Raw genomic sequence first — 15258 nt, forward strand, 5'->3', positions numbered from 1 at the left:
AAGCGATTCTTCACCATTGGGAGATCGGGCCAAAAACGGTAAATAGCAGGATATCTCAAAAAGTTATGGGCTGATTCAGACGAAACTTGATGGAGAGGTTTGGTGTGTGACAAGGAAGAATTGGTTCAATTTCGGTGAAGATCCAGATCTGGATCCGCGAGTGGAATCTTTGAAGTGATTCTTCACCATTGAGCGACAGGGCTAAAACCAACATATAGCAGGATATCTCAAAAAGTTATGGACGGATCTGGACGAAATTTGGTGGAGGGGTTTGGTGTGTGTGACGAGGACTAATCGATTCAATTTTGGTGAAGATCTGAATATGGATTCGGATACGAGAATTGTTTAATTTCTAGGTGATGCTTCACTATTGAGAGATGGGCGAAAAATGATATATAACGTGCTATTTATAAAAGTTGTGGACGGGTTATGACTAAACTAGGTAGACGAGTTGGCTAGGTGACAAGAACAAGCCGATTAGATTTTGGTTCAGGTTCGAATCCAGATCCGGCCTATCAGTGGGGTACAAAACAAACTTCAGCATGGCGGAGGTATGCGCTCTAGCGAGTGCCGTTCTGGTTTTAATTTGGATTTCATTTTTTGACATCCATATCCATATCGGACACATATATAGGCTGACAGGTGGTCTAGAAGTAGGCACAGTGACCTCTAAGCTGTCCAGCCTGGGTTCGAATGCTGACCCAGCTATAAACTGTCATCCCGTTGTTTCACAGGCAGTCCTTCCTCAATGTGTGTGCCATCCCTCGGATGGACGTTGCACTCGGTGTTCCGTCTGCCGGAATTAGTTGGTGGACGTTATAGATCCCACCGTGTCCTTCGTAAAAAGTAGGCGTGCTATCGCCGGCACCCTGAACAAATCGCAAATTCCTGCCTTAACTACTACTCGGAGAGGGGTGACAAATCACTCAGCATGACCACAGGCCTGGAAACTGCTTCGGAAGAACCAATGCTTTGTATCTCAGAATATGGTACCATCGGATGTATGTATAACTATTATATGGGTCAATCATGTCTCACCTGTAATTGGAGGGAACAACCAATCGCCTCTCACCTAATTATTTGGCTGGAAGGGCAGATGGTTTAATTATAAAGTCCTATGCGTAGCTGGGGATAATTGATTATGTGAGTGGCGATTGGTTGTTCCCTCCTATTATTATAGGCGAGAGACGTGATTTGACCTTGAGGTGTTTATAATATACTAGGGCATGCCCGTACTATATATATTGTATATCGAAAATTATATCCCCCCCCCTCTATTTACATGAAATGGTTTGGTCCAAAGCGAACGGCTTGCGAGTACGGTGACAATCCCCCCCCCTCTATTTACATGAAATGGTTTGGTCCAAAGCGAACGGCTTGCGGAGTTTGGTAAAGAAATCGCCATAGCTCGGTAACTACTTCTCCGATTAATATGAAACCTTGAAAAGGCACATCCTCGGGTCCCCAGCAATATACCTGGCAAGTTTAAAGTATATCGGACCCGTGGTTGTCGAGAAACAGCGGTCACAGACACACAGACACACAGACATACACACAGAGATTACTGGAATTATAGATAGATAATATGAAACCTTGAAAAGGCACATCCTCGGGTCCCCAGCAATATACCTGGCAAGTTTAAAGTATATCGGACCCGTGGTTGTCGAGAAACAGCGGTCACAGACACACAGACACACAGACATACACACAGAGATTACTGGAATTATAGATAGATGATAACTGCTAAATTGGCATTGTACATGGCATGGGGGCCTCAATGGTGTGTTTCCGTCTTCACTGTTACTGATGACCAAGAGATGAATTGGCGATGAAACCTCGTCCGGTGGCTGAAGAATGGGATTTGGCGAGTGGGGGGGGGGGGGGGGGGGGGGGGGGGAAACGCATGTATCATTGGACTTTCCATGTATGTACTCGTGTCAATCTCTGTAGCTGTGGAGAATCCCAGGGTAGGAATTTAAACAGCAAAGGGCTAACCTTGTGTAGCTTTTCTTGGTTCCTTTATGCAAATTTATTTGGCCGCAACGGCATGGGGATATACAGTCACATGAAAAAGTAAGTACACCCCATGTAAAGTTTTGACTTTTTCAACATATTTCAACATACAGCTATTTGATCTTCATTTCAACAATATTGATAGATAAAGGTGATATAATATAACAAATATCATGAAACATTTACATTTTGTAGTCCATTGTATAATTTAAATAAACATAAATGGAAATTTCGCATGTGAAAAAAGTAAGTACACCCCTACATTTATCACTACTTCAAATACCTAAAATTAGAATCAGGTGCACCAGCTCAGGTGCAAATGATTAGAACATCGTTAGAGAGGATCTTGGAGGAACCTGTCTTATTTAAACCTCAGACATTTAGTTTGGTTTGCTCTTTGTTGTTGAAATGTGCGGCGTCACCATGCCTAGATTAAAAGAGCTCTCTGAGGCCTTCAGAAAGAAGGTTATAGATGCCTACGAGTCTGGGAAGGGATTTAAAAAGATCTCCAAACAACTTGAAATCAATCATTCGACTGTCCGGAAGATCATCTACAAGTGGAGAAGATTCCAAACAACTGCCAACTTGTTCAGGCCAGGCCGCCCCAGCATGTTCAGCCCGAGAGCAGACCGCAAGATGCTGAAAGAAGTCTCTAAGAACCCCAGAATGTCATCACGGGACCTACAGGTAGCTCTTGCCACTGTTGATGTCAAAGTGAACAAGTCTACCAGGAGAAAGAGGCTGCACAAATTTGATCTACATGGGAGGTGTGCCAGGAGGAAAACTTTGCTGTCCAGAAAGAACATCAGGGCAAGACTAAATTTTGCCAATGAACACCTCGGCAAAGACCAGCACTTCTGGAACAATGTGCTCTGGACAGATGAGTCAAAGGTAGAGCTATTTGGCCACAGTACCAGAAGACATGTTTGGCAAAAACCAAAGACAGCATTTGACCACAAAAACCCGATACCAACTGTAAAGCATGGTGGTGGAAATATTATGGTTTGGGGCAGCTTTGCTGCATCAGGGCCTGGGCAGCTCACCATCATATAATCCACTATGAATTCTTCATTGTACCAGAGGGTGCTTGAGGATAATGTGAGGCCATCTGTCGGAAATTTGAAGCTCAACCGAAGGTGGACCTTGCAACATGCCAATGACCCTAAACATACCAGTAAATCCACCAAGGAATGGATGAAAAGAAAGAAATGGAGGGTTCTGGAATGGCCAATTCAAAGCCCGGATCTAAATCCCATCGAGATGTTGTGGATGTTGTGGGGGGATTTGAAACGAGCTGTGCATGCAAGAAACACCTCAAACATCGCACAGCTGAAAGAATTCAGCATGGAGTAGTGGGCAAAAATTTCTCCCAGTCGATGTCAGAGACTGGTAGACAGTTATAAGAAACGCCTACTTGAGGTTGTTTCTGCCAAAGGGGGCAATACCACCTATTAGAGCCAAGGGTGTACTTACTTTTTCCACATGCGAAATTTGCATTTATGTTCATTTAAATTATACAATGGACTACAAAATGTAAATGTTTCATGATATTTGTTATACTAGGGCATGCTCACCTTTATCTATCAATATTGCTTAAATGAAGATCAAATAGCTGTATGTTGAAATATGTTGAAAAAGTCAAAACTTTACATGGGGTGTACTTACTTTTTCACGTGACTGTACACACACACACACACACACACACACACACACACACACACACACACACACACACACACACACACACACACACACACACACACACACACACACACACACACACACACACACACACACACACACACACACACACACACACACACACACACACACACACACACACACACACACACACACACACACACACACACACACTATAGACATACATTCAATTTTGCAATAAAGAGGATATAGCAGCCTTAAGCTTGAGGAAGTCCATAGTTTGTATTTTGTTTTTTTATGTGTGCGTCATGAAACTATTTTCGTCATTTGTCTATATGTGTTCTGAAAAAAAATATTTTTAATTACTAAACATCTATTTTAGCTCTTTATAGTTATTTTGAAGAATTTTGTATACAAAGCCTCTCCTCATGGAAAAGCGAGGCAACGGAGGATAGAAAACAACACACTGGCACTGTGGGCAGTAGGACAACACACGGACACATCAAGGTGATAAAGAAACAGAAAGAGGCGAGACAAGAGCAAAGGGAGCATCGATATCTTCCTGCAAATAGATGTGGAAGAGTTAACGAGGAAAGCGAAAATCACGCGTAGGGATTGGAGGGTGACCTGAGGGTGTTCTGCCATTGCTATTTTGAAGCCCTGGTCAGATTGAATCACACCCAGAAGGGAGAAAAGAGGAATAAAGGAGTGACGATTTGCAGTACACTTGGGTTTTGGGATTTTTCATGGACGGGTTTGCTGCAAGAACACATGCGACTTGGAGGGACTCGATAGAGGGACTGAGGGATGATATAATGTTGAGGGAGCAAGCCTCGAGGATAGGTGGTGGAGTGTTAAACTGCACTCTTTCTTCCCCTTCCTGTTTTCCCTCCTGTTGTATTTATTTTATGTTTTTTTCTGTTCTTTTATTTGACAGCCTGTGGATGCGGTGCAGCATTATTTTTAGATTGTTGGCCTGAGCCGCACAACCCTTGTATCTACTTTTTTCTTTTTTTTAACTTTTTTTTTTACTGGTTTACTTGTTTGGTATTTCTGTTCTTCTTGTCAGTGAGTGTGTGTGTCCACATGGGAAACCTCTTATTTGTAGCCACTTGATAATTTCCACTGTCTGGTTGTTTCTTCTTTGCGAGTGCATTCCTCCCCTTGATTTTTAACCCGACCCATACTCCTCTGCTTCGGCCTCCTCACCCCTGCACTTTGCATCCAAATATCATGCATTCTTATTTTATGATCTTATTTATGACCATGTACAAAGAACACAAGAAGCGCGTTCCAATCACAACATATTTGCCGAGAAGAAGAAGCATCTGTCTTCTGGGGAGAAAACATTTGATGACTGTGATAATGAAGTTCTGTCGCTAGCCTAGCCGACCTCAATCCTTCTGGCTATTTGATTATTTTTTCCTCCCATGTCCATCAATGAGTTTCTTTTATTTAATAAGTACACCCCATGTACTTGGAGAAGTACTTGTACTTGGAGTACTTGGAGAAGCGGAATGATAAAGAACAGCGGGTTTGTAAATTTCCGAAGGGAATGGGAAATTGGGCATGCACAAGTAGGAAAGGAGGAATGCCACAAAAATGAGTAACAGTGGCCCAGAGAGGAACAGGATAGAATATGTGAGTGGAGAAGGGATCATGAGGTAGTGATGGGCAGCACATTTGAAAGGCTGAACTGAGGAGGATGAAACTTTAAACATGAGGAGTGATTCCACAATCGGGAGAATGAGGGAATGAATGTATGCACGTGGGCAACCAGTGCGGACTTTGGGAGGATGAGCAGGCGAGTGTTTGTGGATAAACCCGTGCAACCTGGGGTAGCTCTGAGAGGGCGGGAGGAGTAAGGCCAAAGGTAAACTTGGTATGAAATAGAGAACCAACCAACTTGCCACCGGTCGGAGAGTGACAGTAGGAGAAGGCGGGGCAAGTTGAGCCAGTTTTTGTTCTTGGAATGTTAGGACTGAACTTACTGATGATCTTGCACAAATGAGTATCTTGCCTTCTAATTTAATCCTTGGGAAACATTTTGTAGCTAGTTCTTACTTTCTATCCCCACACTGAAAGTCACTGTGACCTTTGAAAAAACGGAGGCCAAATGGCTCAACTTGCCCCGCCTGAGGGGTAAGTTGATCCAACCTCTGGGGTAAGTTGTACCACATAGGGGTAAGTTGATCATTGCCCCAAGTAAAGATAACTAAAGTAGAAAACCATTGTTTTGCCAGAAAAATATTTAATGTTGTAAAGTTATACAACACTGAACGAAATGATTACCTTGTGTTCATGGTTATAGTAATCAGTTACGAACAAATTGAGTCACTCTCATAGAAAAACAAGATTGTCAACTGTGGTAAGAAAAGTCAACTCAATCCACCTGTCACAGTTTCAAGTCACAATTAAACAAAAAGTATCCCAAATAGTTGATCATTGCCCCAAATAAAGATAACTGAAGTACAAAAATTTGTCTGCCTGAAAAATATTTAATGTACTTGTTACAACACTGAACGAAATATTTACATGTACCTTGTGTTCATGGTTATAATTCAATGTGGCAGCTGGATTGAGTTGAAAACAGCTACCACAGTTTTAAGTCACAATAAAACAAAAGTGTCCCAAATACACCCAGAAAGGCCAACAGTCAGACCGTGGCAATTAAGGCACAATATCTTGCTCATCAATGCCAGCTTCATCATTTGGATCTGGAACTAAAACTAAACATGTCAGAAATCAAGTCAATTAAGCTGCCAAACTGACAAGTCACAATTGAACACAAGCTGTCCAGAACAACGGGCAGAACTGCCAACGCACTTAGGCTGTGGCAGCTTACGCACGATGCCTTCCAGTTCAAATCCTGCTTCATCCTTTGGGTTTGGAACAAACACTGGGTTGTCAGATCCAACTTTTCCAGCAACCTTCTGCAGGAAGACACCTTCAAACTGAAATTCCTCTCCATTCAGTACATCAACCCGAGCAATGTAATGCACAAATCTTGATTTGCCAGCACATTTGCCCGAGCTTTGCTCGGAGCGCTTGAAATGGCAGCACGGCAGGGAATGCTCCCCGGGGAGTGGAGATGGTACACCCAGTGTGGTGCAGGCTCGCAATGTATCCAATGACCGGGGTAATAATATGGTATTCTGTAAGCGCTTTGAGCCTTTGGGGAAAAGCGCATTATAAATGCTAATTATTATTATCTCAACCAACATGAGTTGGCAAGTTGAGCCACAGCTCGATTTGCCCCGTAGGGTCTGGCTCAACTTACCCCAGTCTGAACTTTCTGAGATGTCTCCACATACACACATATTCTATGCATCCATCGTATTAAAGTCTATGACAAGAATGGAGACACATACCTGGACTAACAATTGTCATCTGATATCCATATTATATCTATGCTGCATATGGAAGAAACGTGAACTTACCTGTTTTACACCTTTTTACTTTTATGGCTGAAAATTGGATTTTTCCCTCTGCAACACTGGTTTCTGTTTCAATTTAGAAAACAATATGGCAGAATTTGGAGTTATGCAATGGGGCATCTATAGATGGCGCCACCACAAAGTCTGACTCATTCATCACTGGCTGGGAGGTGGTGGCTCAACTTACCCCTATGCTCAACTTGCCCCGCCTTCCCCTACTTGGGAATCGACCTCTTGTCTACTAATGGAAATGTGTTAGTGTCCACTTAGGTCTACTTATGTGTTTTTAATTTGCATAAAAAAATTACCCATGTCTCCCATTGTCTTCCTTGTTATATACAAGTAACTTGAACACAGGGGGAGGCCACTTGGTCCATCAAGCCTGTGCTCCATCCACACTCCATGAATTCAATCCACCGGTCTATTTAATTATTCATCATCTCGATGATACTAATGCAATCTTTACCATCTAGTACTCCACCCTGGGCCTTAAGGAAACCAGAACAACGTGATAAAAGTAGAGCCAAAGCTACTTACTTGTTCTGTCTTTTCATCACTGTACTGGACTGTACTTCATTTTGTCTCATTATCTCGTGATGTAACTGATCTAATACGTGTCCTCAATGTCTGCCACTCGTGCTGCAGATGGAAGAACTGGTGGATTCGTGGAATCCTCAGCCTTGCTATGATCGGCTTCTTCTTTGTCATTATCTACTTGGGGGCATTCGTCCTCGTGTTGATCGTAGGTTGTTTGCCTTTGTGATTTCTATTTCTAGTTTCGTTGCAATACCATTTGAGTTTGAGTATTTGCCTTGAGTCAACCATTCGGACATCCTCCATTGTATATGGCTTCGCATTTGGAAATGTGGTGCTTTAGTCTTGTAATCATTTGCATTGAGATCCAGTCTCTCTCTCTCTCTCTCTCTCTCTCTCTCTCTCTCTCTCTCTCTCTCTCTCTCTCTCTCTCTCTCTCTCTCTCTCTCTCTCTCTCTCTCTATCTCTATCTCTATCTCTATCTCTATCTCTATGTCCTCTTCCTTCCTCTTCCTTCCTCTTCCTTCCTCTTCCTTCCTCTTCCTTCCTCTTCCTTCCTCTCCCTTCCTCTCCCTTCCTCTCCCTTCCTCTCCCTTCCTCTCCCTTCCTCTCCCTTCCTCTCCCTTCCTCTCCCTTCCTCTCTCCTAGATGTTCACCTCTTCATACTGTCCTGTCCCTTACAATTGTACACATGTGTTCTCAAATTTAGGGTGCCTTTCAACTGGGTTGCACACTTAAATGATTAGAAGTTGTATTCTGCAAATCGACAGATGCATTCGTTTTTGATGCGCCTACTCTTCAATCACAAAGTTTGTCCGAAGCTGGCCGCGTACCGGACGTATTAGACTGCACACATGCTGGGAGATTTGCCTCAACGTAGCCTGGACTTTGCCCAAGAACGTCCTCGGGTTAGCCTCGCGATAACAACCTGCGAATACCTTCTTTTGCCCGAACATTGTCCCGTAGTCAGCGATGCAAAAGATGTGCTCTCCACTTGGAATTGCCGGTTATTAAAAGTCATGTCGGCATTTCTCATGACATCCATACGTGATTTGCCTACATTTTTAACCCTGTCGGGTCTCATTGAGTTGGATGATTTGGTCGTGTTGTCTGCTCAAAAAGACATAGAGTAGTAAGTAGAATGCACTCATTATTTGTAAATGGATTTTGATGGTTTTTATTTTCAAATCGCCAACTTGTCCCATGGCATTTGAAATCCGCTCTTGAATAATTACCCGGCATTTACATGGAGGAGCCAAGCACGTGCGTGGCTGCAATACTTGTACTCTTTGAGTCATACATTTTCTGTTTTGAGTCATACATTTAACCCTGTCAAAGTTTTCTTGCCTGTGTTGGGTTTGTCTTGTTTTGCAGGTGTTCATTGTCCAGATAAAGTGTTTTCAGGAAATCATTATGATTGGGTACAACGTTTACCACTCATATGACCTGCCCTGGTTCCGGACACTCAGTTGGTATGTGCAAAAGTTGAGAAGTTGTCACATGTTCCGCATATCTTAAAGTTGATCTAATATTGACAAACAACATGTTTTACTCTTAATTTCGCATCCCAAGTCTTGCAGCGCTGATGGTTTTGTGCTGTTTTATCATTTAACAAGGTGAGGCAAACTAATGTGTGAATGAATGAATGATCGTTTTAAGGCCATTTTCCCCACTCGAGCAGGGGTTAGCCTTGCAGGCCCCATGACAATCATGGTTCCCTGTTTGAGGCAATGTTTTTATGGCCGGATGCCCTTTCTGACGCCAACCCTTGGTCACGCTCTTATGATGCGCAGGGATATGGTGTACCTATTCTTAATCGGGGTACACACCGGGATCATTCATCCCAGCAAGCTGGTACTCAATTTGCCGACCTCGGAAGGATGACAGGCTGAGTCATTGAGTCAACCCCCCTGGCGTTAATTTAGCGATCGACTGGGATTCGAACCCAGGATCCTAGGATCCCAAACCGGCACCCTAACCGCTAAGCCAACACCAGGTGTGACTGCAGAATAAGTTTAATTTGTGCAACTTTTTACATACAAGCTTTTTATCCTCCATTTGTCCCCTATACCTATACTATACCTATACTATATTTATCCCCTATACCTTTCCTATACCTATACCTTTCCCCTATACCCCCAGCAACCGTTGTATGATATTTTACAAAGTATTTTCTCTATGAATCTTCAACAACTTCTATTAATGCTGTCCTGGAATAACCTGAAATTTTGTAATTTCCTGCAGGACCAGAAAACCTTTTTTTTCTTTGCTTCGTAAACATTCAGGGCCTAATCCAGCTTGCCACATGTCTGTGAAACAAGTCGTTTCTCACATGTTTATAAATGGTGAGGTTCGTGTCGGAACGATTGGGAGATTTATAGTCAGGGATCCCAATCCAGATTTAATTCCTTTTTTAGTAATAATACTCCCACCCACCATGAGCAAAGATCCACCTTAGGAATAATCATAGACGAATAAACTTATTTATAACTCGGTTTTCTGACCGGCATTCAAACTAAATGCCATTGATGGTGAAGCAGATGTACTTGATTAAAGCTTGACATGTCACGTGACAGAAGCACAAGCTAGTCATTGGTTGAAAGTTAACTATTGAGAAATCCTCAACTTTGTTACTGCTTCTGCTTTTTCAAAGTAAGGGTTCAGCAGGATTATTGTTTTGGGAACATGGCGCATCACCTTGTGTAAGCTTGAATCATCTTCAAGTTGTCATCTCTCTGACCAGTACCCCGCTTCAACTGTTCCTTAAACCACCCCTTCTCGATCAGTTGAAGTGCTCCCTTTCATTTCCATTATGGAGATGTTCCAACTACGTTTATGCATCAGCTGTAGCTCTTTTACACCTGTAAATATCCTGAAATGCTCTTTTCTGTGCCATGTGAAGGAAATGTTTCAGCTTGTCTTAAAATGTAATTAGGTTGTAGATTGCAGAAACATCCTTTCAATTATTTGGCTCGTACTATAATGTGTGTCTGCTCTTGCAGGTACTTCCTGCTTTGTGTGAACTACTTCTTTTATGGAGAGACTGTAGCAGACTACTTCTTCACACTGGTGCAGAGGGAGGAGCTTTTGCGGTTACTCATGCGATACCATCGTTTCATCTCATTCACGATGTACTTGGCTGGTGAGGATGCCCTCAATATAGGCTCGTAGGCTGAATGGCATGCATTGACGGGCCCTATCGCAGGCCGGGTAGTCTTTTATATACGTGCTCTCAGGAAAAGTCTATGAAATAGCCCTGATGGCTTGTGATATATTTTGAACGAGCACGGGCTTTCTTTATTTGCATTTTGTAAAGGCTTTATGGAGATAAGTGTGATGTGATGCAGCCTCATCATTGACATCTTTGTTGTCAAAATGTTTACTGCCATTTGCACAAGTTGCCACCGACTTCAGAGTATGGTTTGTTTGTGTGATAGCCTGATTATTGGCCAAGCCCTTCTCTTTCCCACTTTTCTTTCTTTGTCCAATGGAGCGTCGATATGTTCCAACAACGTGTATGTTTTTTCCACACCTTGTATGCTTCCCACATTCTCCCAGTGCGAAATGTCATGCCCCCCCCCCCCCACCCTCTCCCAAATCTTAAACACTTGTTGTGATGATGAAGCCCCACTTTCTTAATTGCTGCATCAATGTGCCACAGGGTTTTGCATGTTTGTGCTGAGCCTGGTGAAGAAGCATTACCGGCTGCAGTTTTACATGGTAAGTGTTAAACTGTGTGACGACATCGAGTTTGAATCTTATTAAACTGGCCAATCTTTAGCCAATTGTGAGACTCGAATGTGAGATTCAATGTGCAGTGCTCTGTGTTTGGGATGGGCTTTGGACTGAGCACCGATGCTTCTTCACTTTTATTCTTCATTTACTTCCTTGTCGTCTTGGCAGCCTGGCTGTTCAACACAATGTTTCATGACGTTCGCTTTAATGTTTATATTGAACAAAACGATAGCTTCGATTCCAACATTTGCATTGTGGAGAATTGTGGCAGCTTAATATCCCTGCGACACGATCGCTGCCTCCACATCCAAACGTCAAACGGGGTCAAAATGCTTGTATTGCGTTAGCTTGCCCGATGTGCCTTTATGTCCATGTACGCTTGGATGTTTTACTTCCGAAAAAAAGAGTCTGTCCAACGGCGGTTGGACGACTCTTTTTCGGGAAGCTGCTCCACGAGTCCTGCTGAAAATGAAGACTTGTTGTCTGCACGATTTGTCGCTTTTGTCCAAATGTGTCGTTTGTGCTGTTTTCCTTCTAGTTTGGCTGGACACATGTCACGTTGCTCATCGTCGTCACGCAGTCGCACCTCGTCATCCATAATCTTATTGAGGGAATGATTTGGTGAGTAAGCAACCTCGGCGTCACGTAACTCCATCAAATACCTTGAAATGTCATAAAGTATTCTTTATTCAAGGTATTACTTTGATTACATTGTTAGAAACTATTTCTATTTTCAAGTCATATTTGTGTAAAATGTATCTAGAATCTCGGTTCCTCGTGAGGCTGCAATTCCTGTTTGTTTGTTTGTTTTTTCCCAGGTTTATCGTGCCCATCTCGATGGTCATCTGTAACGATATAATGGCATACATGTTTGGCTTCTTTTTTGGCCGAACACCTCTGATTAAGGTGCGCTGTTATTCTCCTGCAGTCATATTAGCCTTATCGACGTGTTCTGGAGGCTCTTTCTTGTTTTCATTGTTACGTGAACCAAGATGACACTTTGACAGCTGTTTCCTCCCACACTGAGCATCTGTGACAAGCATTAACCACGCACCGAGACCTCACATAATTAATGGCATGTCGCATCGTTACAACGTGCAATTTTCCCAAAGCCTTCTTGTAACGGCGTGCTTTGTGATTGTTACATCATGCGTGCTACCGTTGAAGACCCCAAACCCTCTCATTGCCTGATGTCATTATTAATTAGCCATGTGTCTTACTCGACAGCTGTCCCCGAAGAAAACCTGGGAGGGGTTCATTGGTGGATTCTTCTCAACAGTAATTTTCGGAATTCTGGTAAGACTTGCATTGCACCATTTAATGTTCCATCAGGAAAGTTTAATCAATTTGTTTCTTGTTTATAAATTAATTATTTTCCTATGACGTGGGCAATGTGGGGCTATCAGGATAACTCACAGGTATTGCACTCAACATTCAGCTGTCTGTGCTCGACTCCTGTGCCAGCTACAGTGCCTTCAGACAGTATTCACACCCCTTGACTCTTTTCACATTTTGTTATGTTACAGCCTGAATTTAAAATGGAAAGATTTTTTTTTGTCACTGATCTACAGGTAATAAATACCCCATAATGTCAGTGGAATTTTTTTTTATAGTAATTTTTACAAATTGAATAAAAATGAAATAGAGTGATATCTTAAAAAATACACAAGTATTCAACCCCAAGTGAATACTTCATAGAAGAGCCTTTGGCAGCGATTACAGCTTTGAGTCTTCTTGAGGATGTCTGTATCAGGTTTGCACACCTGAATTTGTGGAGTTTCTCCCATTATTCCTTGCATATTTGCTCAAGCTTTGTCAAATTAGATGGGATCGTCGGTGAACAGCAATCTTCAAGTCATTCCACAGATTCTCAATGGTACCAAGTCTGGGCTTTGGGTGGGCCACTCAAGGACTTTGACGTTCTTGTCTGGAGCCATTCCAATGTTGCTTTGGTTGTATGCTTGGGTCATTGTCTTGTGGGAACGTAAATCTTCACCGCAGTCTAATGTCTTTTGCACTCTGAAGCAGGTTCTCCTCAAGGATTTGCCTGTATTTGGCTCCATTCATTGTTCCCTCTATCCGTACAAGTCTCCCAGTCCCTGCCACTGAAAAGCATACCCATAGCATGATGCTGCACCACCATGCTCACAGTAGGCATGGTATTAGATGGGTCATGAGCTGTTCTCGGTTTCCACCAGATGTACACTACCGGTCAAAAGTTTAAGTACACCCAACATAATGTGTTTAATGTGCAAAATGAACATAAGATGTGAACAAAACTCTTACCAAAGATATATCTGCTTATCTACTGATAATACATTGTGCTTCAATGCATCTTTCTTGTGTGAAACGTAGGTTTAAGGCAATTTTGGGAAATAGGTTGAAAAGTGCAATACTTAATCCAAACTGAAACGCAAAGATAATGCTATTCACGTTTCATCTCGGGAGAAAAACCTTTTTACAATACTCTGCTCTGTGTGGAATTCATGTTTGTGCTTAGTTTCTTCATCACGTGCAATGGCTATTATTGCCAGGTGTTGCAAAAAAATGTTTACAGAAAGGCCAGCCATACAATCTAATGAGTGTTTTTGTGTTACAGATTGCATGAACATGGGTGCCAAAGCTAAGCTAACACCAGAAAAAAGAAAGGCAATTGCAACTTTGAGAAAAGAAGGCCTTAAAATATTTGCAATGCTGGAGCTGTTTAGCTGGGCTCTAATATCCAGTGCTGTAAGACGTCTGTTGCGCAGACTGGTGATTCAGATTACTTGTCCTGCAATTCTGTTGTGATTCTTGGTCGACCAGAACGTTTTCTATCTGCATTTCTACCATTTTCGTTATGTCGTTTAATGGCACAAGCAACTGCATTTACTGACACTTGTAATTTTTTACAATTTCTCTCAAGGATTGGCCTTCTTTTTTCAAAGTTACAATTGCCTGTCTTTTTTCTGGTATTAGCTGAGCTTTGGCACCCATGTTCATACAATCTCAAACACAAAAACACTCATTAGATTGTATGGCTGGCCTTTCTGTAAACATTTTTTTTGCAACGCCTGGCAATAATACACAATGCACGTGATGAAGAAACTAAGCACAAACATTCATGCTACACAGAGCAGAGTATTTGTAAACAGTTGTTGCTCCTGAGATGAAACATTAATAAAATTAACTTCGTGTTTCAGTTTGGATTTAGTATTGCACTTTTCGACCTATTTCCAAAAATTGCCTTAAACCTACGTTTCACACAAGAAAGATGCATTGAAGCACAATATATTGTCAGTAGATAAGCAGCTATATCTTTGGTAAGAGTTTTGTTCACATTTTACATTCATTTTTCACATTAAACAGTAAAATAACAAAAAAAGTTGGGTGTACCTAAACTTTTGACCTGTAGTGTAGCACTTTGCATTTGTTGTAAATCAATACTCAGACCTCTTTCAAGTAATGAGGTTTTATTGAACTATATCTCCACTCATCCTACAACACAAAATAATGCACAATCATTAGCACTACAAAGGAAGCAATCAAAAACAAACAACTCCAAGCTCCTCCAAGCCCCCCGCAAGTAAGCAATTACGTACCTGTTAATCCCGATAGTCTCTTGGTACTAGGGTAACAGAATGCCATGAGACTGAGCGCCGAACAGTCTGGACTTGTATAAGCTCCCTCAAGGTCGGCCCTCCAACTGAATCTTCTCTTCAAGCTCGAGACGTTACATCATATTTCACCACAGCATTCAGGCCAGATTTCAATTTTCATCTCATCAGACCACAGAATCTTTTGACTCATGCTCTTAGAGTCTTTCATGTACCTTTTTGCAAATTCCAGGCGTGCTGTCATGTGCCTTTTTCTCAGGAGTGGCTTCTGTCTGGTCACT

At 42.2% G+C, this 15258-nt stretch overlaps 1 protein-coding gene across 1 annotated transcript in view; it reads left to right on the top strand.

Annotated features, from left to right (window-relative positions):
- LOC137432838 (phosphatidate cytidylyltransferase 2) overlaps positions 1-15258 on the top strand; it is a 36605-nt gene that overhangs the window by 15676 nt on the left and 5671 nt on the right. The window contains exons 3-9 of the mRNA XM_068125086.2: positions 7758-7854; positions 9021-9118; positions 10649-10788; positions 11308-11366; positions 11920-12002; positions 12200-12287; positions 12609-12677. Of these exons, the coding sequence (XP_067981187.2) occupies positions 7758-7854; positions 9021-9118; positions 10649-10788; positions 11308-11366; positions 11920-12002; positions 12200-12287; positions 12609-12677 (634 nt within the window). The remainder of the gene's footprint in view (positions 1-7757; positions 7855-9020; positions 9119-10648; positions 10789-11307; positions 11367-11919; positions 12003-12199; positions 12288-12608; positions 12678-15258) is intronic.

Source organism: Myxine glutinosa, chromosome 8 (assembly GCF_964187855.1).
Source record: "Myxine glutinosa chromosome 8, kmMyxGlut1.1, whole genome shotgun sequence".
Taxonomy (NCBI): Eukaryota; Metazoa; Chordata; class Myxini; order Myxiniformes; family Myxinidae; genus Myxine; species Myxine glutinosa.